The sequence below is a fragment of the Cetorhinus maximus genome, unplaced genomic scaffold (genome assembly GCF_964194155.1).
Source record: "Cetorhinus maximus unplaced genomic scaffold, sCetMax3.hap1.1 HAP1_SCAFFOLD_353, whole genome shotgun sequence".
Taxonomy (NCBI): Eukaryota; Metazoa; Chordata; class Chondrichthyes; order Lamniformes; family Cetorhinidae; genus Cetorhinus; species Cetorhinus maximus.
In genome coordinates, this window is record NW_027596299.1 from 114916 (window position 1) to 140473 (window position 25558).

Below are 25558 nucleotides of genomic sequence, written 5' to 3' on the forward strand. Positions count from 1 at the left end.
ACGAGACATATAAGATTTCCAGAATAAGCAGCAAGTCTGAGGATTGGGAGCAGTTCAGAATTCAGCAAAAGTGGACAAAAAGTTTGGTTGAGAAGGGGAAAATGGAGTATGATAGTAAACTTGCAAGTAACATAAAAAACTGACTGTAAAAGCATCTATAAATATGTGAAGAGAAAAAGATTCGCGAAGACAAACGTAGGTCCCTTATAGTCAGAAACTGGGGAAAGTATAATGGGGAACAAAGAAATGGCAGAAGAATTGAACGCATATTTTTGTTCTGTCTTCACCAAAGAAAGCACAAATAATTTCCCAGAAATGTCAGGGAACCAAGAGTCTAGTGAGAGGAAGGAATTGAAGAAAATCAGTATTAGTTAAAAAACAAGGTGCAAGAGAAATTGATGGGGTCAAAGGCTGAAAATTCCCCAGGGCCTGATAATCTACATCCAAGAGCATTAAAGGAAGTGGCCCTGGAAATATTGGATGCATTGGTGGTCATATTCCAAAATTCTTTTGACTCTGGAGCAGTTCCTACAGATTGGAGGGTGGCAAATGTAACCCCACTATTTAAAAAAGAGGGAGAGAAAAACAGAGAATTACAGACAGTTAGCCTAACATTAGTAGTGGGGAAAATGCTACAGTCTATTGTTAAAGGTGTGGTAACAGAACACTTGGAAAGCATTAACGGGATTAGACAAAGTCAGCATGGGTTTTTGAAAGGGAAATCATGCTTAACTAATTTACTGGAGTTTTTTGAGGATATAACTAGTAGAATAGATATGGGAGAACCAGTGGATGTGGTGTATTTTGATTTCAAAAAGGCTTTTGATGAGATCCCACGTAAGAGGCCGTTGGACAAAATTAAAGTACATGGGATTGGGGGTAATATACTGGCATGGATTGAGAATTGGTTGACAGACCAGAAACAGAGAGTGGGAATAAATGGGTCTTTTTCCAGGTGGCAGGCAGTGATGTACCGCAGGGATCAGTGCTTGGGCCCCAGCTATTCACAATATATATAAATGACTTGGATGAGGGAACCAAATGCAATATTTCCAAGTTTGCTGATGACACAAAACTGGGCGGGGCTGTGAAGAGGATGCAAGGAGGCTTCAGGGCGATTTAGACAAGTTGTGTGTATGGGAAAACACATGGCAGATGCAGTGTAACGTGGATAAAGGTGAAGTTATACGCTTCGGTGTGAAAAAACAGAAAGGCAGAGTATTATTTAAATGGTGATATATTAGGAAATGTGGATGTACAAAGGGATCTGGGTGTCCTTGTGCACCAGTCAATGAAAGTAAATAGGCAAGGGCAGCAAGCAATTAGGAAGGCAAAGGGTATGTTAGCCTTCATTGCAAGAGAAATGTCTTGTTTCAGGGTGTGTGTGAGAGACATGTCCTTGGCAGAGATAACAGGCCTGTCCTGTGTTTGTCAGCTAGCAAGCTATGGAAGCTTTCTTCATAAGAGAGAGAGTGAGCTATTTCTGTAATATTCCATAAATTTCTGAAGATCTGATAAGGTTATTAGACAGTGATTACTTGCAGTCCATTACTTGGATTGAACTTGTCTCCATTCCTGTGCCGAGGGGATTTCTGTATCCAGCGGGAGGGGTAACATTTGGGAACTCTCGATTCTCCACCAATTCCCATTCCCCTTCTTTCTGGTGGATAATGGAGGTGTCACTGTGAGTAATGTGCAAGTCAGTAAGATTTGTCAGCAAGGATTAATCAGCACTTTCTAATTGGAGATGTTAATCAGTGGAACCTCTCAGACACCGAATTGTCGAGTTCGTACCAAGGATCAATTTAGGATTGAAGTAAAAGTTCAGAATCTTGTTGTAAAGTAATTTCTGATGAGAATTCCTGAATTATGGTGAAAGATCAGAGACAGCGGTTCTTAAAGGGACACTGCAGCTCCGAGAACACAATCAGCTATAGATCCAGAATATTAAACTCCAGACCAGTAACAGGGATTAGTAACATCAGCAGAAACAAACCCCAACTGTCAGAATGAACATAGTTCAATCCTGGATGTGATTAACAGCAGCAACGACAGCAGAATCCAACCCCTGCAGTCACTTGTGAACTCGCTTGTGTTTCAGCAGCTGAGATGACTGAGTGAATCCCTTCCCACACTCGGAGCAGGTGAATGGCCTCTCTCCTGTGTGAACTCGCTGGTGAGTCACCAGGTTGGAAAACTGAGTGAATCCCTTCCCACACCTGGAGCAGGTGAACGGCTTCTCTCCCGTGTGAAGTCGCTGGTGTCTCAACAAGTTGCAAAAATACCCAAATCTCTTTCCACAGAAGTTACAACTGAACGGCCTCTGCTCAGTGTGAGTTTGCTGGTGCTGCTGCAGGTCAGAGGACCCAGTGAATCCCTTCCCACACACCGTGCAGGTGAACTGCCTCTCTCCAGAGTGAACCCGCTGGTGTGTCCGCAGTGCAGATGACTGAGTGAATTTCTTCCCACACTCAGGGCAACTGAATGGCCTCTCCCCAGTGTGAATTCGCTGGTGTGCATTGAGGTTGGATGAAGACCTGAATCTCTTTCCACAGGAAGTACAGCTGAACGGCCTCTCCTCAGTGTGAACTCGCTGGTGCTTCAGCAGGTCAGAGGACCCAGTGAATCCTTTCCCACATACAGGGCAGGTGAACGGTCTCTTTCCTGTGTGAACTGGCTGGTGTCTCAGTAGGCTGGTTAACTGTGTGAATTGCTTCCCACACTCGGAACAGGTGAATGGTCTCTCTCCAGTGTGTAACCGCTGGTGTGTTAGAAGTTGGGATGATTGAGTGAATCCCTTCCCACACTCGGGGCAGGAGAACGGCCTCTCCCCAGTGTGACTGCGTCGGTGGGTTTCCAGATGGGAAGGACAATTGAATCCCTTCCCACAGTCCCCACATTTCCACGGTTTCTCCATGGTGTCAGTGTCTCTGTGTCTCTCCAAGTTGGGCGATCAATTGAAGACTCGTCCACACACAGAGAACACGGGTACAGTTTCTCCCCGCTGTGAATGGTGTGATTTTTTTTCAGGCTGTGTAACTGTTTAAAGCTCTTCCACAGTCAGTTCACTGGAACATTCTCACTTGGGTGTGTGTGTCTCAGTGCTTTTCCAGTCACACTGATGTTTGAAATCTTTTCCCACAGACAGAATAGACAAATATTTCTCCTTCCACAGTCAAAGACGATGATTTTCAGGTCCTGAATCGAGTGACTTTATCAGATCTTGATGTGATGTTTGGTTTGAGTTTCCCGTCTGCAAATTCTCCCCTTCTAATTCTCTGTAAAAGGAGTTTACAAAAGTCATCACTGTCAGTGCAGGATAGAAATTCAGAACAGACAATTCTAGTTTCCATGGAACATTTCTTCCTTTCTTGTTTCCCCAAAACTACAAATCCCCGTCCCACACACTCTCCCTGCTCCCTGAGCTGAAATCCAAACAGAGATTTGGACAATTCTTTCTGTATCTTTTTAACAAATTCCTGCAACTGGTGATAACAATATGTCTGATCATTCACTTCAGTCATTACTCGTGACAAAACATTAATCTGAAACTCCCTGACCGACCATACAGAATAGCAGATGTTAACCTTGTGTCCAAAACTTACTGTGTGGAGATTTAATGAGTGATTGTGAAGGTAGTTTCTCCAAACCTCCCAGGATTTCCTTCCTTCCTTCTCTCCCTCGCTAACTGAGTTAAACCTGGGATCAGTCTCATGGCCCATTCCGGTTCCTGCTTCTCTTCCTGATGACTAATTAACTCCAATTAAACACTGAGAAGACTGACAACACTTTTAATTGGAAAAAATTCTGAGGGACAGGATTAATCTCCACTTGGAGAGGCAGCGATTATTCAGGGATAGTCAGCATGACTTTGTCAGGGGGAGATCATGTCCAATAAATATGATTGAATTTTTCGAGGGTGTCTAGTTGTGTCGATGAGGATAGTGTAGTTGATGTAGTCTATATGGACTTCAGTTAGGTTTTTGACAAGGTCCCACATGGGAAAATGGTCAAGAAGGTAAGAACCCATGGGATCTAGGGCAATTTGGCAAATTGGATCCAAAATTGGCTCAGTGTCAGGAGGCAGAGGGTGATGGTCGAAGATGGCTTTTGCGATTTGAAGCCCGTGATTTGTGGTATGCTGCAGGGATCGGTGCTGGGACCCTTGCTGTTTGTAGTGCACATTAATGATTTAGACATGAACATAGGAGTTCGCAAATGACACGCAAATTGGTTGTGTCGTCAATAGTGAAGAGGAAAGCCTTAGATTACAGGATGATATAGATGGGCTGATAAGATGGCCAGAGAGGTGGCAAATGGAATTTAATCCTGAGAAGTGTGAGGTGATGCATTTTGGAACAGCAAGGGAATACACAATGAATGGTAGGACCCTAGGAAGTACGGAGAATCAGAGGGACCTTGGTGTACATGCCCATCGATCCCTAATTAGCAGCACAGGTAGATAAGGTGGTTAAGAAGGCAGATGGGATACTTGCCTTTATTAGCCAAGGCTTAGAATATAAGAGCAGGGAGGCTATGTTGGAGCTGTATAAAACGCTAGTTAGACCACAGCTGCAGTAGTGTGTGCAGTTCTGGTTGCCACACTATAGGAAGGATGTGATTGCACTGGAGAGGGTGCAGAGCAGATTCACCAGGATGTTGCCTGGGCTGGAGTGTTTCAGCTACGAAGAGAGACTGGATAGGCTAGGGTTGTTTTCCTTAGAGCAGAGAAGGCTGAGAGGGGACCTGATTGAGGTAAACAAAGTTATGAGGGGGGCATAGATAGGAAGAAAGTTTTCCCCTTAGCGGAGGTGTCAATAACCGGGGGCATAGATTTAAGGTAAGGGGCAGGAGGTTTAGAAGAGATTTGAGGAGGGATTATTTCACCCAGAGGGTGGCTGGAATCTGGAACTCACTGCCTGAGGGGGTGATAGAGGCAGGAAGCCTCACAACATTTAAGAAGTATTTAGATGAGCACTTGAAACGTCACAGCTTACAGGGTTACGGGCCAAGTGCTGGAAAATGGGATTAGAATAGATAGGTGCTTGGTGGCAGGCATGGACATGATGGGCCAAAGGGCTAGTTTCTGTGCTGTATAACTCCATGACCATCTATGACTTTTCCGGTCCCTGCTCCAATCTCCATTTTCCTACATACCAACTCCATCCCTCTCCCTGGGAACAGTCTTGGATTAAGCCAGTCTCTTCACAACTTCGGTGTTACATTTCATCTCAAGGTAAGCTTCTGACCTCAAATCTGTGCCACCACTAAGATCACCTGTTCCAACCTCTGTAACATCACCCGACCTTACCCTGTCTGAGAGCATCTGCTGCTGAAACCCTCATCCCTGCTGTTGCTACCACCAGACTCAAACGGCTATTCCAACACACTTTTTTTCATTCATTCCGGGGATGTGGGCTTCGCTGGCTGGGCCAGCATTTATTGCCCATCCTGTGTTGCCCTTGACAAGGTGGTGGTGAGCTGCCTGTTTGAACTGCTGCAGTCCATGTGGTGTTTGGATGGCTTCAGGTTTACGGAGGGGAGAATGTGGGAGCTGCATTGCGCGGATCTCCCACATTCTTCCCTCTGTAAACCTGAAGCCATCCATACGTTTGCTGTCTGTGTTTTCACTCGCAGTGACTCCCATTCCCCTAACTCCCCTCTGCTTCCTGACCTGCCTTGGCTCCCGGTCAATAAACAACTTGTTTTTAAAATTCTCATCCTTCTTTTCAAATCCCAAATGAGGGTAGTGCAGTTGATGTAGTCTACATGGTCTACATCTCTCCCTATCTCTGCAATATCCTCCAGCCCCACAACCCTCTAGGATGTCTGCACTGCTCGAATTTTCTATTTTAATCACTCCACCATTAGTGACCATGCCTTCAGTACCCTCATCCCCAAACTCTCAAAATCTCTCCCTCTGTCTGCTACACCTTCCTCCTTTAAGACACTTGAATATTGCTAAAAAAGAGACATTCTGTCACAGCTTTTTATCTTGTACTCATCAGGACAGACGCAAGAACATCAAATTTCAAAGATTATCAGTCAGGCTCATAATGTGACTCATTTATACTTGCTAGAAGCTATATATACTCACACAGAGTGAACTGTCCCCTCCAGCCAGAAGGAACATGACCAGGGCCAGTGGATAATGCGTCTGCCTATGGATCCGAAGATTGTAGACTTGACTACTACCTGTCTTGAGGATACTTTAAGGGGAGGGGGAGGCATAGTGGTATTTTCACTAGACGAGTATTCCAGAGACCCAGGGTAATGCTCTGGAAACCCAGGTTCGAATCGCACCATGGCAGATGGTGGTGATGACCATGAAACCATTGCCAATTGTTGTCAAAACCCATCTGGTTCACTAATGTCCATTCAGGAAAGAAATCTGCCGACATTATGTGTCTGGTCTACATGTGACTCCAGACTCACAGCAATGTGGTTGGCTCTTAAATGCCCTCTGAACAAGGGTAATTTGGGATGGGCACATCCCATCAACAAGAAAAAGACATCGCACCTTGTGTTGAATTAAACAAAATCATGGGGGACAATAACTCCAAGGTGCATTCTCTATGGCAATGACCAATCAGAGCTGATCGGCCAACCAATCCCTTTTCTCATACATTATAAATTGTTGTTCCCTTTGAAATTTGATATTCTTGCATCTGTCCTGATGAGCGCAAGTCGAAAAGCTTCTACAGCTTGTCTCTTTTTTCAGTAATAATCAAATTCTGTTGAAACAAGCGACCATTTAACACTGCTTCAAACTCTTTGCCCAAGCTTCTGGTCACCTGCCCTAATATCTCCTTATATGTCTGGGTGTCACACTTTGTTTGATAATTTCCCTGTGAAGCTCACTGGGATGATTTATGATGTTAATAGAAGTTGTTGTTGTTTCTGACTGTTCCCCTGATCTCCTGTTTTACAACAACCCATTGATTTCACACCAAACTCTATCTCTGATTTATTGTCCTTCCTGCAGGTCATTCATCCGGGTTAGCAGCCTCTTTGAAGATGGCGGCTATGCATGCGCTCTGTTGGACTTTGCCCTTCACAATGATGGCGGCCGCACATGCTCACAGATACTTATTGCCCCCTAGAAAGATGGCGGCCGTTAGCTAGGGTCTATTTCCGGAAAATAGGCCTCAGCCTTCGTCCATCTAAACGCGGAAACGATGGCTCCTTATTGAGGGTTTGGGGCCGACACCATGAGTTTATGAAGCCTCCCAACCCACCCATTGTCCCTCTCCATGTTCACAGTTTTACTTTCGGCTCTGAATTCGCACTCGGTCTTTCTAAAACTCGCATTTTAACTCCGCTCGCTCAACCTCACTTACCGTCTGTTCCAACGGACTGCGCATGCTCCATCTCGGAATGACTGACGGCAGCTCCGGACCAATAGGAAGAGGAGGGCGGGCCTGGAGTGCCAAGCGGGTGCCGCTGGTCCTCCAACCAATCGGAATGAATGAGGGGGCGCAGCCGGCTGGGAGTGGAGCATGCGTGGTGCCGGGGGGGGAACCGGTCTGAAGGCGGTCGGGTTGAAAGTCCAGCGGGTGAGAAAGGGCCGAGTGCAGGAGAGGAATGGAGCCGGAGGGTGGACTGGGAGGATTCACAAACACCCGGTGTAGGACTCCAAACCCGGATTACAAACTCCCGGAGCCCAGTTTACACCGAGTGTTTGGAAACTCCTTTTACAGGGGGTTAGAAGGGGAGGATTTACACACAGCAAACTCCAACCCAGAGAAATGTTTGTCTCACTTCAATTTCTATCCATAATTGACAGAGATGGATTTTTAAATAATCTTTTTACAGGATTTTCAATGGGAAGGATTTGCAGACGGAAAATTCAAACCAAACGTCACTTTAACATCTGACAGAGTCACTGGATTCATCAGAACTTGACCGTGGAAGGAAAAAGGTTTGTCTGTTCTGTTTGTCAGAAACGGTTTCAGGTATCGATGTGACTGGAAAAGCACCGAGATATTCAAAATCCAGGTTAGACCGCACCTGAACCACTGTAATAAAAATAAAAACTGCTGATAATACTCAGCAGGTCAGGCAGTATCTGTGGAGAGAAACAGAGTTAGCATTTCTGTTCAACATGACCTTTGATCAGAACAGGAATACTGTGTTCAGTTCTGGGCAGTACACCTTAGGAAGTATAGACTCTATTGGATTTAGTGGATAGTGCAGATTTACCTGAATGATACCTGCACTTCAAAATTTAAATTATGAGGAGACAGTAAACAAATAAGTCCGAGTAATTAGAGTACAGAAAGAAGCCATTCAGCTCATTGAGTCCAGCAAGCTCTCTAGAGCAATCCAGCCTGGCCCATTCCCCGCCTGTATCCCCAAGGCCCTGCAAGTTTATTTCCCTCCTCATCCAAGTTCTATTTTAAATCACCACTCATGTCTGCTTCCATTTGCCTCCTTGGCATTGAGTTCTGGGTTATTACGACTAGCTGTGTAAAAGTTCCTGATAGAATCAGGTTCCAGCACCTTTCCAGGTAGGGTGTTCCAGATCCTAACATCTCTCTGTTGGTGCAGAAACTGCTGAACTCGATGTTGAGTCCAGAAGGTTGTAAAGTGCCGAACTGAAAATGAGCTGCTGTCCCTCGACCTCCCATTGAGCTTCATTGGAACAGTGCAAGAGGCCAAGGACAGAGAGTTCAGAGTGTGAGTGGGGCGGAGAATTAAAATGACAAGTGACCGGAAGCTCAGGGTCAAGCTCACAGACTGAACTCACTGGTTTCTCAGCAGTTGTTTGATCAGTTAAATCCCTTTTCACACACGGAGCAGGTGAATGGCCTCTCCCCAGTGTGAACTTGCTGGTGTGTGTCCTGGAGATGATGGTTTTCCCATGCACCAGCTGCCCTTGTATTCTGGGTGCTGTGGGCTGTGAGTTGGGTTGATTCTGTCAACATTCTGGTTGTGTTGCAGATTTACATCGTCCATTTCCCATGCCCCATCTTTCCCTCCTCCCACATAGACCAGAATCTAGTGTAGGCCCAGATCGGGTGGCAGGTTCCCTTCCCTGAAGGACATTAGTGAACCATTTGGGTTTTTATAACAATCTGGCAGTTTTCATGTCACTTTTTCCTAGTGCCGGCCCCACAAATTCCCAGATTCATTCAGCTCAATTTCACAACCTGTCTTTATGTTTTTGTGGTTCTCTCCCACTCCCTTTGGTCTCCTCTCCTCAAATCCTCTCCCTTCAATATCCTGCAAATGGAGTTTACAGAATTATGCACTGTCAGTACAGGATAGAAATTCGGAACAAAGAATTCTCGTTGCTGTGGAATATTTTTTTCCTCTATTTTTCCCCCAAAGCTGCGAATCTCCACCCGACACACTCTCCATCTTCACTCTGCTGAAATCCAAACCCATCGCACGACCTCCACCATTTTTTTCCTCCACTCCCAGTTTTCTCCCTCCCTCTGCTCTGGCTGGGTTCAGTCCTCCAGCTCCTGTGACTCTTATTCAGGTCCTCAGACTGACCCCAGCTGCTGTCCAGTGGCACACAGGAGGGGACTCCCTGTTGGATCTTATTCAGGCCCGGAAGCCACTCGCCCAGTTCCTGACCCTGTGGCGGGTGGTCAGGGAGTGGCCTCCCCGCATTGTCTGAATCTCTGTGAGATTGACAAAGTGGGCTGGAGAAAGACTCAGTTTGAGCAGTACACTGCTGGGGAATGGAGAGCTGGGGATGACCAATAAAGCAACAAAGTTTAAAAACAACAGCGCCCAACATGGGGCTCAAAAAGATTAAGGGACACATGTACTACCAACTAAGCAGGTCAGGTATTTAGAATTTAGAAATGCAATACCCATATCTCTTACTACAGTGAGATAACTCTCTGATTGCATTGGGAGGGAAAGGAAATGACCACCAGAAGACCAAGGACCCAGTGCTTTCCACCCAATCGTCAGTAACATCATTCACAGCTTCTGTGACTTAGCTGCAGCTCCTTCCAAGCATTTTGATCCATTTTCCTCAGGATTTGTTCCTGGATTTAATATTTACCTGCTTTGTGAGCTCATTTTGATAACAGATACGCTTCAATATTCAACACAATTTGAATTGCAAACCTGACGGAGAAACAATGGAAAACAAGTCACTCGGTAACACAAACCCCATGGTGCTCATTTTCAGATTCATAACAGTCAGATTTTCAATAAAATGGGAGAATTTTATAGTGAAAGGATTTAGAAAGTTGGTGTTTCTTCATTTGTGACTCTCTCACTCGGGTATTCTGTAAATGCTGCTCGGAGGTTTAGTGACCGGGATATAATCTACCTGTGTTTTCCTGAGCTTGTGCTCAGTGTATTGGGAGGTTTGGCCCGGGTGGGAGGTCTTGTGTCCCAGGGATGGGCAGTAACCCGCTGATTGAAGCTGCAGTCGCCGCTTTCTGCTGGCAGCGGGTGATTGGAGAGTGCGGGGCCGGAATATTGCTGCTTTTCTGCTTTTCCCTGTCTCACTCACTGTGGAGCTGAGGAAGAGAGAATAATTGATGGGCTTGTTTAAATCTAATAATTTCATGGATTTCTAATGGGTTAGATGAAGGGGCATAGTAGTTCCAAATCTATTCACATTATATTTGACAGAAAAGTTAATTTTTAAAAAGTGTTCAAGTGGGAACTCATTGGATAACTGCAGAGCGGACAACATTTTGGCGATATTTTCTTGCATCTCAAATAACCATTGACAGCAGAACTGTGTGACATTGAAAGCTGATGGGGGGGGGGTGGGGGGGGGACAGTGAAAAGTGCATCCCTACATGGTTTCGAACCATCAACCTTTTAGTCAACAGGCAAATGTGCTGACCAATTGTTCCACATAAAGTGAGACAAGTTCCAACTGTAAGGTATCCCAACCAGGGTGTGAGTAAGTCAAGTCTTCAAACTGACACTACCCAAATGTCAATAGTTCTGTTAGACCATCTCCCTTCGAGCCTTTCGGTGTTTTGTCTGTTACCAAGTATTCTGATTGTCCCGAAGCCGATATTAGGTTTGAATTCCTGATGTGCAGTAACAAGAGTCCTTTCAAAACCTCAGATCAGTTAATTTCACTGATAACATCAGAGTCAATGTTCCAGCGTCTTAAAGAAGGGAAAGGTACCTTGACTGTCTCTGGTCAGTCGGACAGTTCACCCTTCATTCGCACTGGATTCCATTCCTCGAAGGGATTTTCTTTTTCATCTTGAGTTCCCTGACCACATCTGGCAGCATCTTTGGATTGAGAGGCATAATTAACAGTTCAGATGCAGTGCAGTTCTCATGAAAGGTTACAGACCTGAAATGAAAACTTCCTCTCTCCACAGAAGCTACCAGATCTGCTGAGAATTCCAGCATTTTCAGTTTTTCTTTCAGATATCCAGCATCTGCAGCATTTTGCTTTTCTTTAACTGTTTAGTGCTACGAATGTGGAACCCATTACCAGAAGGCGTTGAGATCCATGCCTGAGCTGAAACTGTACAGGTAAACTCACACTGTAAACAGATCATTCACGAGCTGGAAATGGAAAGGGATTCACTCTATCATCCCATTTACAGACACAGCAACACAGTCTTACCTGTGCAAGCCCATTCAGATACTGAACGTGAGCAAAGAGGTTTATTTAGTTTTCCCACCTGTTAACAAGAGAGAAAAACATACTTGACCTCATCCTCACAAACCTGCCGGCCACAGATGCATCTGTCCACGTCAGTATCAGTGGGAGTGGCCACCGCACAGTCATTCTGGAGATGATGTCCCACCCTCACATTGAAGATACCCTCCATCGTGTTGTGTGGCACTACCACTGTACTTAATGGGATAGATTTCGAACAGATGTAGCAAATCAAGGCTGGACCTCCATGAGGCGCTGTGGGCCATCAGCAGCAGCAGAATTGTACTCGAACACAATCTGTAACCTCATGGTCCAGCATATCCCCCACTCGGCCATTACCATCAAGCCAGGGGACCAACCCTGGTTCAATAAAAAGTGCCGGAGGAGATGCCAGGAGCAGAACCAGGCACACCTAAAAATGAGGTGTCAACCTGGTGAAGCTATAACACAGGATTACTTGTGCTCCAAACAGCATAAGTAGCAGGTGATAAACAGCAAAGCAATCCCACAACCAACGGATCAGATCTAAGCTCTGCAGTCCTGCCAAATCCAGTCGTAAATTGTGCTGGACAATTAAACAACTCACTGGAGGAGGAGGATCCACAAATATCCCCATCCTCAATGATGGAGGAGCCCAGCACATCAGTGCAAAAGATAAGGCTGAAGGATCTGCTACAATCTTCAGCCAGAAGTGCTGAGTGGATGATCTATCTCGGCCTCCTCCGGAGGTCCCCAGCATCACAGATGCCAGTCTTCATCCAATTTGATTCACTCCACGTGATAGCAAGAAATGGCTGAAGGCGATGGATACTGCAAAGGCTATGGGGCCTGACAATATTCCTGCAATAGTACTGAAGACTTGTGCTCCAGAAATTGCCGCACCCCTAGCCAAGTTGTTTCAGTACAGCTACAACACTGGCATCTACCCGGCTATGTGGAAAATTTCCCAGGTATGTCCTGTACACAAAAAGCAGGACAAATCCAACCTGCATAATTACTGCCCCATCTGTCTACTCTTCATCATCAGTAAAGTAATGGAAGGGGTCATCAGCAGCTCGATCAAGCGGCACTTGCTTAGCAATACCCTGCTCACTGACGCCCAGTTTGGATTCCGACAGGGCCACTCAGCTCTTGACTTCATTACAGCCTTGGATCAAACATGGACAAAAGAGCTGCATCCCCGAGATGAGGTGAGAGTGACTGTCCTTGACATCAAGGCCGCATTTGAGAGTCTGGCATCAAGGAGCCCTAGCAAAACTGGAGTCAGTGGGAATCAGGGGAAAACACTCTGCTGGTTAGAGTCATAACTAGAAACGAAGGAAGGTGGTTGTGGTTGTTGGAGGTCAATCATCTCAGTTGCAGGACATCACCAAGGGAGTTCCTCGGGATAGTGTCCTCAATTGCTTCATCAATGACCTTCCTTCCAGCATAAGGTCAGAAGTGGGGATGTTAACTGATGATGCACGATGTTCAGCACCATTCACGACTCCTCAGACACTGCAGCAGTCCATGGCCAAATGCAGCAAGACTTGGACAATATCCTGGCTTGGGCTAACAAGTGGCAAGTAACACTCACGCTACACAAGTGTCAGGCAATGGCCAATTGCAACAAGAGAGAATCCATCCAACGGCCCTTGATGTTCAATGGCATTGCCATCACTGATCTCCATTAGCAACATCCTGGGGATTACCTTTCACCAGAAACTGAACTGGACTAGCCATAAAAATACTGTGGCTACAAGGCTAGGAATTGTGCGACGAGAAACGTATCTCCTCACTCCCCAAAGCCTGTCCCCCATCTTCAAGGAACAAGCCAGGAGTGTGATGGAATAATCATCACTTGCCCGGATGAGTGCAGCTCCCACAACACTCAAGAAGCTTGACACCATCCGGGACAAAGCAGCCCTCTTGATTGGCACCACATCCACAAACATTCACTCCCTCCACCACCGATGTGCAGTAGCAGCAGTGTGTACCATCTACAAGATGCACTGCAGGAATTCACCAAGGCGCCTTCAACAGCACCTTCCAACCCCATTACCACTAACATCTAGAAGGACAAGGGTAGCAGATAGATGAGAACACCACCACCTGGAAGTTCTCCTCCAAGTCACTCACCATCCTAACTTGGAAATTTATTACTGTTCCTTCACTGTCGCTGGGCTAAAATCCTGGAACTCCCTTCCTAACAGCACTGTGGGTATACCTACACCACATGGATTGCAGCGGTTCAAGAAGGCAGTTCACCATCACTTTCTCAAGGGCAACTAGGGACGGGCAATAAATGCTGGCCCAGCCAGTGAAGCCCACATCCCATGAATGAATACTAAAAACTCCAACTTTAAAAGTTCAAAGGATTTGGCCTACAACCAGAGCGCTGCTACTGGCAAGACCCGGTTTAAATGTACCATGTATGGGAGGAAAAGAATCACAACCTCACCCCGTCTGCTGAGACTCCATTGAGTTCAGTTCGAATTGTAGGGGTTTGTTCTGCTGTTCATTACATCCTGGAGAAAATTATGTTGAATGCCAGAGCACTTCAGTCGCTGGATGAATTGATTCAATTGAACAATTTTATATCATGACTCGACGGTATCCATCGTGTTCTGATTATAGGACATAGTTGATTCCACACTTTCACCTTTCAATGGCGGAGCGCCCACCCAGCATTCGCTGCGGGACAGAATGTGCCCTATCCACACAACAGCTCCCCGCATATGCGCATTGCGGTCTGTTTCATGAGCATGCGCAGTTCTGGTCTGTGATTGAAGCTGCTCAGAGCGGGTATGAGAGAATGTCGAGTGGAGCAAACTAACAGAGTTAGTGGGTGCGTGAGGAGGAATGGAGCCAGCGGAGTGGGCAGGGAGGCTTCATAAAGACACAGTGCAGGCCATGGACCCGAAATAACAAGGTACCGGTCTTGTGTTTACAGAGAACGGGCCGAATAATCCGGATTTGTCCCTTCGCCAGGCCCGGGGTAACGGCCGCCATCTTTGTAGGGGGCAATGTGCAGCAAGGCGCATGCGCGGTCACCCTGGTCCAGGTAGCAGGAGGAGAGAATGTTGTGAATTTCTATCCTGGACTCTCAGGGATGGATTTTGGAAACTCCTTTTACAGGGGGTTAGAAATTGAGAAGTTACACACAGGAAACTCAAACCAAGAGAAATGTTTGTCCCTTCCCAATTTCTACCCTGGACTGACAATGATGGATTTTTAAAACTCCCTTTACAGGATACCAGAAGATTTAGTTTTGCAGATGGGAAACTCAAGCCAAGCATCACATTAGTCTGTGAGAATCACTCGATTCATCAGGACCTGAATATTATCGGTCTCTTAAGTTAAAACATTGACACCACTCAATGTGTAAAAATTCTTCCTCACGTCCTCCCTGTATATCTTGCCCAAAATTTTTAAACTGTGTCCCATAATCCTTCTACAATCAGTTAATGCAAACAGATTTTCTTTAACTATCTCACATAAACCTCAGCTCCCTCACATCCTCAATAATGTGTGGTGATCACTGGTTTGTACAGACCCAGATGTTCTGTGTCTGTGACATCATCACACATCGACAATTATACTGTGACATCATCACACATCAACAATTACACGGTGACATCACCCTGCTCCCCGGGTATTTCCTCAACTGGGAGATTTTTCTCTGACTCCAGTGCTTCTGATATCTTTCCAGCTGCAGGCTCCAGCAGGAGAGTTTAAATTTGAAAACAGTGGAATTGTTCTTGGGGTGACTAGTTTTCACCATTCAGCTACAACTTTGAGCTTTTAGTTCTATGCTCTGTATCTGTGAGAGGTTTCCTGGCTCTGGGGCTGGTGTGACTCCTTCACTGTGGATCTGAATCCATGTCCATCCATTGCTCTGTTTCACCTCTGCCCTCCCTGATCACCTCTCTACCATTGATTAACTTCCCCTGTCTCTAATAATGGGTGTATTTTAGCTCTGTTTTTGATTTTTCTGTTACTTCTGCCCACTGTGTCTCAATGAGGTTTCCACTGCTGTCCATCCTCCGACCATGTGCTGCTGTCTTATCTGCTTTATCTTCCCACAGTCCCTTCCATAGTCAGGAATTGTTTTTCCTGCGATATAGTCCATTTCTCTTCCTGAGCTTATATTGACCATCAAATTCTGCAGCATTTTTATTCCCCGTAATTCATTCTGCACACCCTGAATCATTAACTTTGTTTCATTCTCCACAGATGCCACCATATATTGCCAATCGCCAGTTGCCTATGGAGAAGATGATGTTGACCTTCTTGAACCGCTGCAGTCCGTGTGGTGAAGGTGTTCCCACAGTGCTGTTAGGTAAGGAGTTACAGGTTATTCACCCAGTAATGATGAAGGAACAGTGATATATGTTCCAAATCAACAACAACACTTTTTATTTATATCGCACATTTAATGTTATACAGTTTTCTGTGGTATTTCGCGGAAATGTTGCAAAACAAGGTTTGACACTGAGCCACATGAGGAGATGTTTGGGCTGGTGACCAAAGAGTTTGGTCAAAGAGGTCGGTTTGAAGGAGCATCTTAAAGGATGCAAATGAGGTAGAGAGGCGGAGAGGTTTAGGGAGGGAATTCCAGAGCCTTGGAAACTGACAGAATGGTAATCAATGATGGAGTGATTAAAATCAGGAATTCTCAAGAAGTCGGAATTCGAGGAGCGCAGATATCTCGGGGGGTTGTGAGGCTGGAGGAGGTTACAGAGATAGGAATGATCACAACCATAGAGGAAAACAAGGATGAGAATGTGAAAATTTAGGTGCTGCTTAAATGGGTGCCTTCAAATCATTTCTATAGTTTGTGAATGGCTGTGGGCCAAACACTGAGCCTTGCCGTACCCCACAAGTAATAGCCTGTCATCCTGAGAATGACCCGTTTATTCTGACTCTGTTCCCTGTCTGTTCATCAATTCTCAATCTATAACAATACATTTCCCCAATCCCATGTGCTCGAATTCTGTTTACTGACATCCTGTGCTTTGTTTACTACCCTTCTCCCTCTGTCTCTCCCGCTCTTCTCTCTCTTTTTCTCTTTCTCTGTCATTTGGAATTCTCCAGCCCAGCGGGTTGTGGATGCTCCATCATTGAATATATTTCCGGCTGAGATGGGGAGATTTTTGGTCTCTCAGGGAATCAAGGGATATGGAGAGTGGGGGGGAAAGTGGAGATGAAGCCCAAGATCAGCCACGATCGTATTGAATGGGGGAGCAGGCTCGACGGGGTGTCAGGACTTCTCTTGTTCCTATTTCTTATGTTCTGAAAGAGGCCAGAGTCTTGTGTAGGCCCAGACTGGTTGGCAGCTTCCCTTCCATGAAGGACATTAGTGAACCAGTTGGGTTTTTATGACAATCCAGCAGTTTTCACGGTCACTTTTCCCTCGTGCCGGCCCCACAAATTCCCAGATTCATTCAGCTCAATTTCACAACCTGTTTTTCTGGGTTCTCTCTCACTCCTTTTTTTCTGTTTTAAATCAATTTCACAGGGTATTAGAGGGGGAGGATTTGCAGTCGGGAAACTGAAATCAAACGTCACATCAGGATCTGACAGAGTTGCCCAATTTTTTGTCAGCTGAATATCATTGGATTTTGAACATCGAAGGAAAAAGCACCGTTCACAGTGGGCAGAAACCGCACATCTGTACAGTGTGTAGACGAGGCTTCAGCCGATCATCTGGCCTGTTGAGACACAAGCACAGTCACACTGGGGAGAGTCCATGGAAATGTGAGGAGTGTGGGAAGGGATTCAGATTCCCGTCTGAGCTGGAAACTCATCGGCGCAGTCACACTGGGGAGAGGCCGTTCATCTGCTCTGAGTGTGGGAAGGGATTCACTCAGTCATCCAAACTCCTGAAACACCAGCGAGTTCACACTGGGGAGAGACCTTTTAAATGCCCAGACTGTGGGCAGTGCTATAAAAGTTCCTGGGATCTGATGTCCCATCAGCGTGTTCACACTGACGAGAGACCATTCAAGTGCTCTAAGTGTGGGACAGGGTTCAGGTGGTCATCTCAACTCACTGCACACCAGCGCACTCACACTGGGGAGAGGCCGTTCACCTGCCCTCAGTGTGGGGTAAGATTCACTGATTCCTCCACCCTGCTGACACACCAGCAAGTTCATGAGTAACGACAGTGATTGGATTTTGCAGTTTTTTACATCCAGGACTGAACTGTGTCCATTGGGATCTGATTCTGCTGATGTTAATAATCTCCGGCCCAGTTATAGGCCTCAATATTCTGGCTAAAAGTCAAATAAATCAGCTTTGATCAGCTTCAGCCCATCATCTGGCCTGTCGAGACACAAGTGCAGTCACTCTGGGGAGAAACTGTTGAAATATAGGGAGTGTGGGAAAGGATTCAATTACCCATCCCAGCTGGAAATTCATTGACACAGTCACAGTGGGGTGAGGCCATTCACCTGCTCTGAGTGTGGGAAGGGATGCCCTCAGTCATCTGACCTGCTGAGACACCAGCGAGTTCACAACTGACTACAGTGATTGAATTTTGCCGTTAGTCACATCCAGGACTGAACCATGTTCATTGGGGTCTGTTTCTGCTGATGTTAATAAACCCCAGTCCAGTTGTAGGGGTTAATGTGCTGGATGAAAGTTAAATAAATCAGTTTTGTGTTGAACATACAGTGTGTTGAGTTTCTTTCATATCTCTTAGGCAAGATAGTTCCTTTTGAAGGACTCTCCCTCTCCCCGTCTCCTCCTCCAAGTGTGAGGAGCTTATGGAGCTTCTTTGTCACTAAGATTGAGACAATCCGATCAGCTGCCTCTGCTGCTTCCCTCCCTTCCACTAGCCCACCGGGACAAACTGTCTCTGAAGTTCCCCCTTTGTCCGAGCCCAGAACTCACATCTTTCTCCAGTTTCTCTCCCATCTCCCCTCCTGCCCTCTCAGTGCTCATCTTGTCCATCAGACCCACCTCCTGCTCCCTTGACCCTATTCTCACTAAACGACTGGTCACCCAACTTCTCCATGTTAGCTGATATTGTTAATGGTTCGCTCTCTTCTGGCACTGTCCCTTTCACTGTTAAATTAACCATCCTAATAAATTTTGACCCCACTGTCTTTGCAAACTGCCGCCCCATCTCCAATCTCCCTTTCCTCTCCAAAGTCCTTGTACTTGGTGTCCCACAAGGCTCTATCCTTGGCCCCTCCCATTTCTCAACTACATGCCACTTGGTGACATCATCCAAAAGCACCATGTTGGTTTTCACATGTACCCTGACAATGCCCAGTTAAATGTATCAGTGTTTTATTACATTATTAATCAATGTCTTATTAGATTATTAATCAGGATCTAATTATATTAATAATCAGTGCCTGATTACATTAATAGTCAACGTCTTATTACATTATTAATCAGTGTCCTATTACGTAAAGAATCAGCATCCTATTCACAGAATCACACAGTGCAGAAGAGGCCCTTTGGCCCATCGATTCTGCACTGACACGTGAGAAACACCTGACCTCCCTACCTAATCCCATTTACCAGCAGATGGCCCATAGCCTTAAATGTTGTGACGTGCCAATTGCTCATCCAGGTACTTTTTAAAGGATGTGAGGCAACCCTCCACCACCACCCAGGCAGTGCATTCCAGACCATCACTAACCTCTGGTTAAAAAAGTTTTTCCTCACATACCCCCTAAACTTCCTGCCCCTCAACTTGAACTTATGCCCCCTTGTGACTGACCTTTCAATTAAGGGGAACAGCTGATCCTTATCCACCCTGTCCATGCCTCTCATAAAGTTGCACACTTCGATCAGGTCGCCCTTCAGTCTTCTCTGCTCCAACAAAAACAACCCAAGTCTATTCAACCTCTCTTCGTAACTTAAATGTTTCATCCCAGGCAACATCCTGGTGAATCTCCTCTGCACCCCCTCCAATGCAATCACTTCCTTCCTATAGTGTGGTGACCAGAACTGCACACAGTTCTCCAGCTGTGGCCTCACTTAGGTTCTATACAACTCCAACATGACCTCCGTACTTTTTGTAATCTATGCCTCGATTGCTAAAGGCAAGTGTCCCATATGCCTATTTCACCACCCCACTAACATGCCTCTCCGCCTTCAGAGATCTATGGACACACACGCCAAGGTCCCTTTGTTCCTCAGAATTTCCTAGTGTCTTGCCGTTCATTGAATACTTCCTTGTCGAATTACTCCTTCCAAAGTGTATCACCTCACACTTTTCAGGGTTAAATTCCATCTGCCACTTATCTGCCCATTTGACCATCCCAAGATGGTAGCCCAAGACACTCAACCTCACTGTTAACCCCCCGGCCAATCTTTGTGTCATCCGGAAACTTACTAATCCTACCCCCCATATAGTCATCTATGTTGTTCATATAAATGACAAATAATAGAGGACCGAGCACAGATCCCTCTGGTACGCCATTGGAAACTGGCTTCCAGTCATTAAAGCATCCTTCTGTCATCACCCTCTGCCTCCTACAACTCAGTCAATTTTGAATCCACCTTATCAAATTACCCTATATCCCATGTACCTTTGCCTTCTTTATAAGTCTCCCTTATATGGGAACTTGTCAAAGGCTTTGCTGAAATCCATATAAACTACATCAACTGCACTAACCTCATCTACACACCTGGTCACCTCCTCAAAAAATTCAATCCAATTTGTTAGGCATGACCTCTCACAGACAAAGCCATGCTGACTATCCCTGATCAAACCTTGCCTCTCCAAGTGGAGATAGATACTCTCCTTCAGAACTTTCTCCAATAGTTTCCCTAGCACTGACATGAGACTCGCTGGTCTGTAGTTCTGTAGTTCCCTGTTTGCCTCTCCTCAGAGACAAACCCTAGCCCACTGCCACTCTCGGTGTATCTGTCTGTGTGCGTTCCTCTGTGTGTGTCAATGTGGTTTAGTTCACTGAGCAGTGAACACATTTTTACCATCGCAAACTTTATTCACTTGCATTATATATCTTCATGGTAAATGGTACAGAGAATGACAACAGGTTTAAAGGTTAAAAGAGGAGATTGACGCTTTCTGTGTTTATTTAAGTGGAGGCTGCTTATTGATTCAGTGTCCATACGTTACACAGCGGAGGAAGATTGAAATTTTCACTGAGCAACATTTGAACAGACAGTGGATTCACTCGGTGTGATGGTGTGTTCCAGTTCGGTATATGCAATCAGAGAATCAATTTCTATTTGTTGCTTTGAACACAATATTTCCAATAGATTGGATGTTATGCACATGCTTCCTCCATTTTCTCGCTTTAATTGAAAAGAATATTCATAAATCTATTTGTGCGGAAACTTACTGAATAACAGCAGAACTGACAAAGTTTGGACAAGATTCCCTTGTAGCCAAAAGACATAAACAGAACTATGTCGGTAATATAAGTAGAAGCAGGAAGAGAGGGAATCTACTTGACCCGAGGTGGCCTTAAACCATCAAACCTTCAGTTGGAAGCTAATTTCGTTCAAAAAGTATGCTATAGAAACACCCTAATGGTTCAGATTCGGTGCTTTCATCTCCTGGGTTCCACTCCCTGTCTCGATGTTGTACAAAATGTCATAACCAGCAGCCAATTTATGGTTTGAAAAACAACCATATTAAACTCGAAACCTTAATTCCGTTTCTCCCTTCACATTTGCTGTCAGACCTGCTGAGAACTTCCAGCACTTTCTGTTTTTATTATAACACGAATTACTGTCGTTATCATACACAGGATCACAAGAAATAGGAGCAGGAGTAGACCACAGGGCCCGTCGAACCTGCTCCATCATTCAATTCAATCATGGCTGATCTTGGGCTTCAACTCCATTATCCTGCCCGTTCCCCATATCCCTTAGTCCCCCGAGAGACCAAAAAACCTGTCCATCCCGGCCTTAAATGAATTCAATGATGGAACATCCACAACCCTCTGGGTAGAGAATTCAAAGATTCACAACCCTTTGGATGAAGTAATTTCTCCTCATCTCAGCCCGAAATTATCGACCCTTTACCCTGAGACTGTGCCCCAGTGTTTTAGGCTCCCTGACCAGCGGAAACAATCTCTGTGTCCACCCGATTAAGCCCTCTCAGTATTTTACAGGTTTCAATCAGATTGCCTTTCATTCTTCTAAACTCCAGAGAATAAAAGCCCAATTTATTCAGCCTTTCATCATAGGACTACCAGCTCATTCCAGAGACCAATTTAGTGAACTTTCCCTGCACCATCTTCAATGCAAGCCTATTCTTTTATAAATGTGGAGATGAAAACAGCACACGGGATTCCAGATGCCGTCTCACTAAAACCCTGTGGCAAGACTTCTTTATTCCTGCTCTCCAATCCCCTTGTAATAAAGGCCAACATGCTGACCCTGCATGCTAACTTTCCACATTGCTTGTACAATGTTTCTTTAAACATCAGCACTTACAAATTTCTCACATTTTAAAAGCATTCTGTTGTTCTCATTTTTAAACCAAGTGAACATAGTCGCACCTGCCTACATTATAATCCATCTGCCATCTTGTTGCCCACTGACATGACCTTCCGATACAGGTTCTGTTGAAGAGCCATTCGGACTCGAAACGTTAACTGTGTTCCTCTATGCAGATGCTGTCAGACCTGCTGAGTTTTTCCAGGTATTTTTATTTTTGTTTTCGATTTCCAGCTTTTTTCTTTTTAAAGTGCTCTCCTCAAAGGTTACCTTGCTACCAAATTTCATAAATATAAATCGCAGGCCCCAGTGAGAATTGAACTCACGACACCTGGTTTATAAGGCCAGTGCTCTAAACCATTGAGTTATGGAGCCACTTGCTCTAACACACTCACAGTAAGTCTCCTAGTGGAACGAGGAACAGGACAACGTTCTGCATGGATGATATTTGATAGACATGGAAATGCCTGAAAGGGAGAACAGGAAGTTAAAGATGCGACATGAAAGCGGCAGAATTTGACGTGTTCAGTTGCTTTCAGTGATGAATGTCTGCCGCGGTGATGTGAGAGATTTTACTGCCGACTGTTTACACTGACACAAATATCACTCCTGACCAATCAATCACAACTGCTCTTTGAAAGCAGCGCGCCAGGCCGAATGGCCTCTTTCTTTGCTGTAACTGTCTATAATTTTATGTTTCCCACCATAATTTCCCAGTCATTCCGACATTTTATTACACGCTTGGGGGAATGTACTTTCTTACATTCTCGCTTTTGAAGTCAAGACACTGAGCAAACTCAAAGTTTTTCTTAAATTCCTGAGCAGGATTTGGAACCAGACCAGATGAACGACGCTATATTGGCGCCAATCCTTCACTGCAGCTACCCCTTAAAACCACCTCTGGTGAAAGTGTCTGAAAAATGGCAATTGTGGCCCAGATAAAGCACGTTGCAAGAGTTATAGACAGCTTTCCTCGTGATTTAGAGGTGAGGATTCGGCCCTTTAACCGCCGTGGCCCGGACTCGATTCCCGGCCAGGCAATGAAGGTTTATTGATCTGGTACAAACTGTTAAAACAGGCCTCATTTACTTATTGATTGAAAACCGAAACGCACAACAGCTCCGCCCGAATCAGTGGAGTGAGAGTTGAAGTTTCACATCAGAGCTGCAAATGTCACACGTGGAACAACTTCGAGAAGAAATACAGTTCCTCATGTCCGAGGGATATCAGTTTGGACTGTTTGTATTTACAAATTCATTCTTTCGATGTGTCCATTGCCTTAACCACTCGACCACAAGGACTCGGTGTCTGTTTAAATGTTGCTCAGTGAAAATTTCAATCGCCCTCCGCTTTGTAACATTCGGACACTTAGTAACTGAACAGTCTCCACTCAGAAATACAGAAAGAAAATTCCTCCTGAACCTTTTAAACCGGTTTTTATTTTCTTTGTACGATTTTAATATGAAGCCACACAAGTAAGGTGAATAAAGTGGGGACTGCTAAAAATGAGGAACTGAACCACATTGACACACACAGCGGTACACTCACAGACATATACATCGACAGTGACAGAGGGCTAAGGAGAGACAAACACCCAGAAAAACACCAAACTCGCTCAGTTTTGCTCCATTTCCGTCTGCAGATTTCGCAAATCCTTGCAGATGAATGGAAATAAGAAAGCGCGGAAGTTTTTGTTTGATTCTATTTACCCGATAACTAATTGTGTTGGTCAAAATCGGGAATAATGAGAACCGCAGTCAGCAAACCAACATTGGGGAAACCCCGATGGATGTCAGAAACAATCGCCCCCAATACTCGTCCGCTACTAACAGCACTTCTTTCGGGAAAACATGTTCAAATCAAATCAGAGCATTCAGGAGATGGAGTATTGGCATTGTCACTGGGCTAGAAACCCAGAGATAAAAGCAAAATACTGCGGATGCGGGAAATCTGAAGTGAAAACAGAAAATGCTTGAAAAATTCAGCATGTCTGGCAATATTTCTGGTAGAGAAATAGAATTAATGTTTCAATTCCGTGTGACTCTTCTTTGGAGTTCTTTGAAAGTCGCACACAGGGCCGAATGGCCTCTTTTTTTGCTGTAACTTTCTATAATTTGATATTTCCCAACACCACTTCTTTCACACTCATTCTGCCATTTTATAATCCACTTTTGTGAGTGGGTTCAAAGCTCAACTACTTGCACAAGACTGGAAGGAGTCTGCAACTCTGGATAATCGGCACTCTGCACATTCCTGTCATCAGTGTCTGGGAGAATCAGGAAGATGAGATCCCAGATTATCTTTACCATGTCATCTGCAAACCTCTCCTTTCTAAAATCCTTGGGTCCCGCATTCTCTGTCCCTGCTTTCCAGGGAAAGCTTGGGTTCATGAACTGACTGTGTCTGCATCAAGCAGCTAATTGACCTGGGAGCTGGACGGGCAGAGGGAACTGGAGGCGAGGCAGGGACAGAAGCAGAAACAGATGCGACATGAAAGTGTTTAGAAGTGTTTAGAAGTGTGTCAGTTACTTTCAGTGATGAATGTCTGCCATGTGTTCCCTTGTCAATTTCACAACAACCGCAGTGATCAGGTTGGTGGGTTTAGGAAATTGACAGTTACACATAAGCAGCTTATGGGGATATTTCACCTCACTGTCAATTTCATGTTCCAGCTCACAGAAACCGTTGTTGTCATTGACTGAAGAATTCATTCCATTTAAAGTGGAAACAGGGATAAAAGCAGCGTCAATAAACCAAACTGAAACAAGCCTGCCAGTTTCCCTGGTGGTCTAGTGGTCAGGATTCGGCGCTTTCACCGCCGCGGCCCGGGTTCGATTCCCGGTCAGGGAATGCAGTTTTATTGATCTTGTGGAATTGTCAAAATGAGTATTAATTACTTATTGATTGAAAACATTTAGCAGCTCCACCAGAATCAGTTTAAGTTTCGCCTCAGAGTTGGAAATATCACACTTAGAACAGGCCGGGAACAAAGACAGAAGCGGAGTAAAAGAAGGACAAGAGAAGGGCTGTTTGCAAAGCACTGGCCATAGGGATGGTGGTGCCAGGCAAAATATGGGTGGGAGAAGGGCAAATTCTGGTGCCTACTGTTTGCATTGACAAAAATATCACTCCTGATGGACCAACCAATCACAAGACTAATTGAACGACACATTAATGGTGCCAATCCTTCACTGGAGCTCACCGCGACCAAAGAGCACTGTTATCATCAGCCTGTTATGTAACTTCTTGCAGTATATCTGCTGAACAGTATAAGCTTATCACAGCTCTGTTTTCTTTACATTGAAATCCAGTGTGAAAATACGAGAAATTTCAAAGCTGAACAATGTAGACAAGACTGGAAGGAGTGTGTGACTGTGGATAATCGGCACTGTGCACATTCCTGTAATCAGTACCTGGGGGAATCAGGAAGATCCTGGTGTCTCTTTAGCCTGTTATCTGTAAACCGATCACGTTGTGTATTACGTTTGCACGAACTGACTGTGTGTGGTCAAACAGCTCCTGGAAGGGCGGAGA

The 25558-nt window shown here is 45.2% G+C and overlaps 1 protein-coding gene and 2 non-coding genes across 3 annotated transcripts in view; 1 reads left to right on the plus strand and 2 right to left on the minus strand.

Annotated features, from left to right (window-relative positions):
* LOC144673366 (uncharacterized) overlaps positions 1 to 6314 on the minus strand; it is a gene marked incomplete at its 3' end in the record, with an annotated part of 120207 nt that extends 113893 nt beyond the window's left edge. Inside the window, 2 exon segments of the mRNA XM_078535251.1 lie at positions 2079 to 3278; positions 6098 to 6314. Of these exon segments, the coding sequence (XP_078391377.1) occupies positions 2079 to 2917 (839 nt within the window).
* A 16011-nt stretch (positions 6315 to 22325) lies between these two features.
* Positions 22326 to 22399, minus strand: trnai-uau (transfer RNA isoleucine (anticodon UAU)). Its single transcript has one exon. It is a non-coding gene; the product is annotated as a tRNA-Ile (tRNA).
* Positions 22400 to 24802: 2403 nt separating this feature from the next.
* trnae-uuc (transfer RNA glutamic acid (anticodon UUC)) lies at positions 24803 to 24874 on the plus strand. Its single transcript has one exon. It is a non-coding gene; the product is annotated as a tRNA-Glu (tRNA).
* Positions 24875 to 25558: the final 684 nt, after the last annotated feature.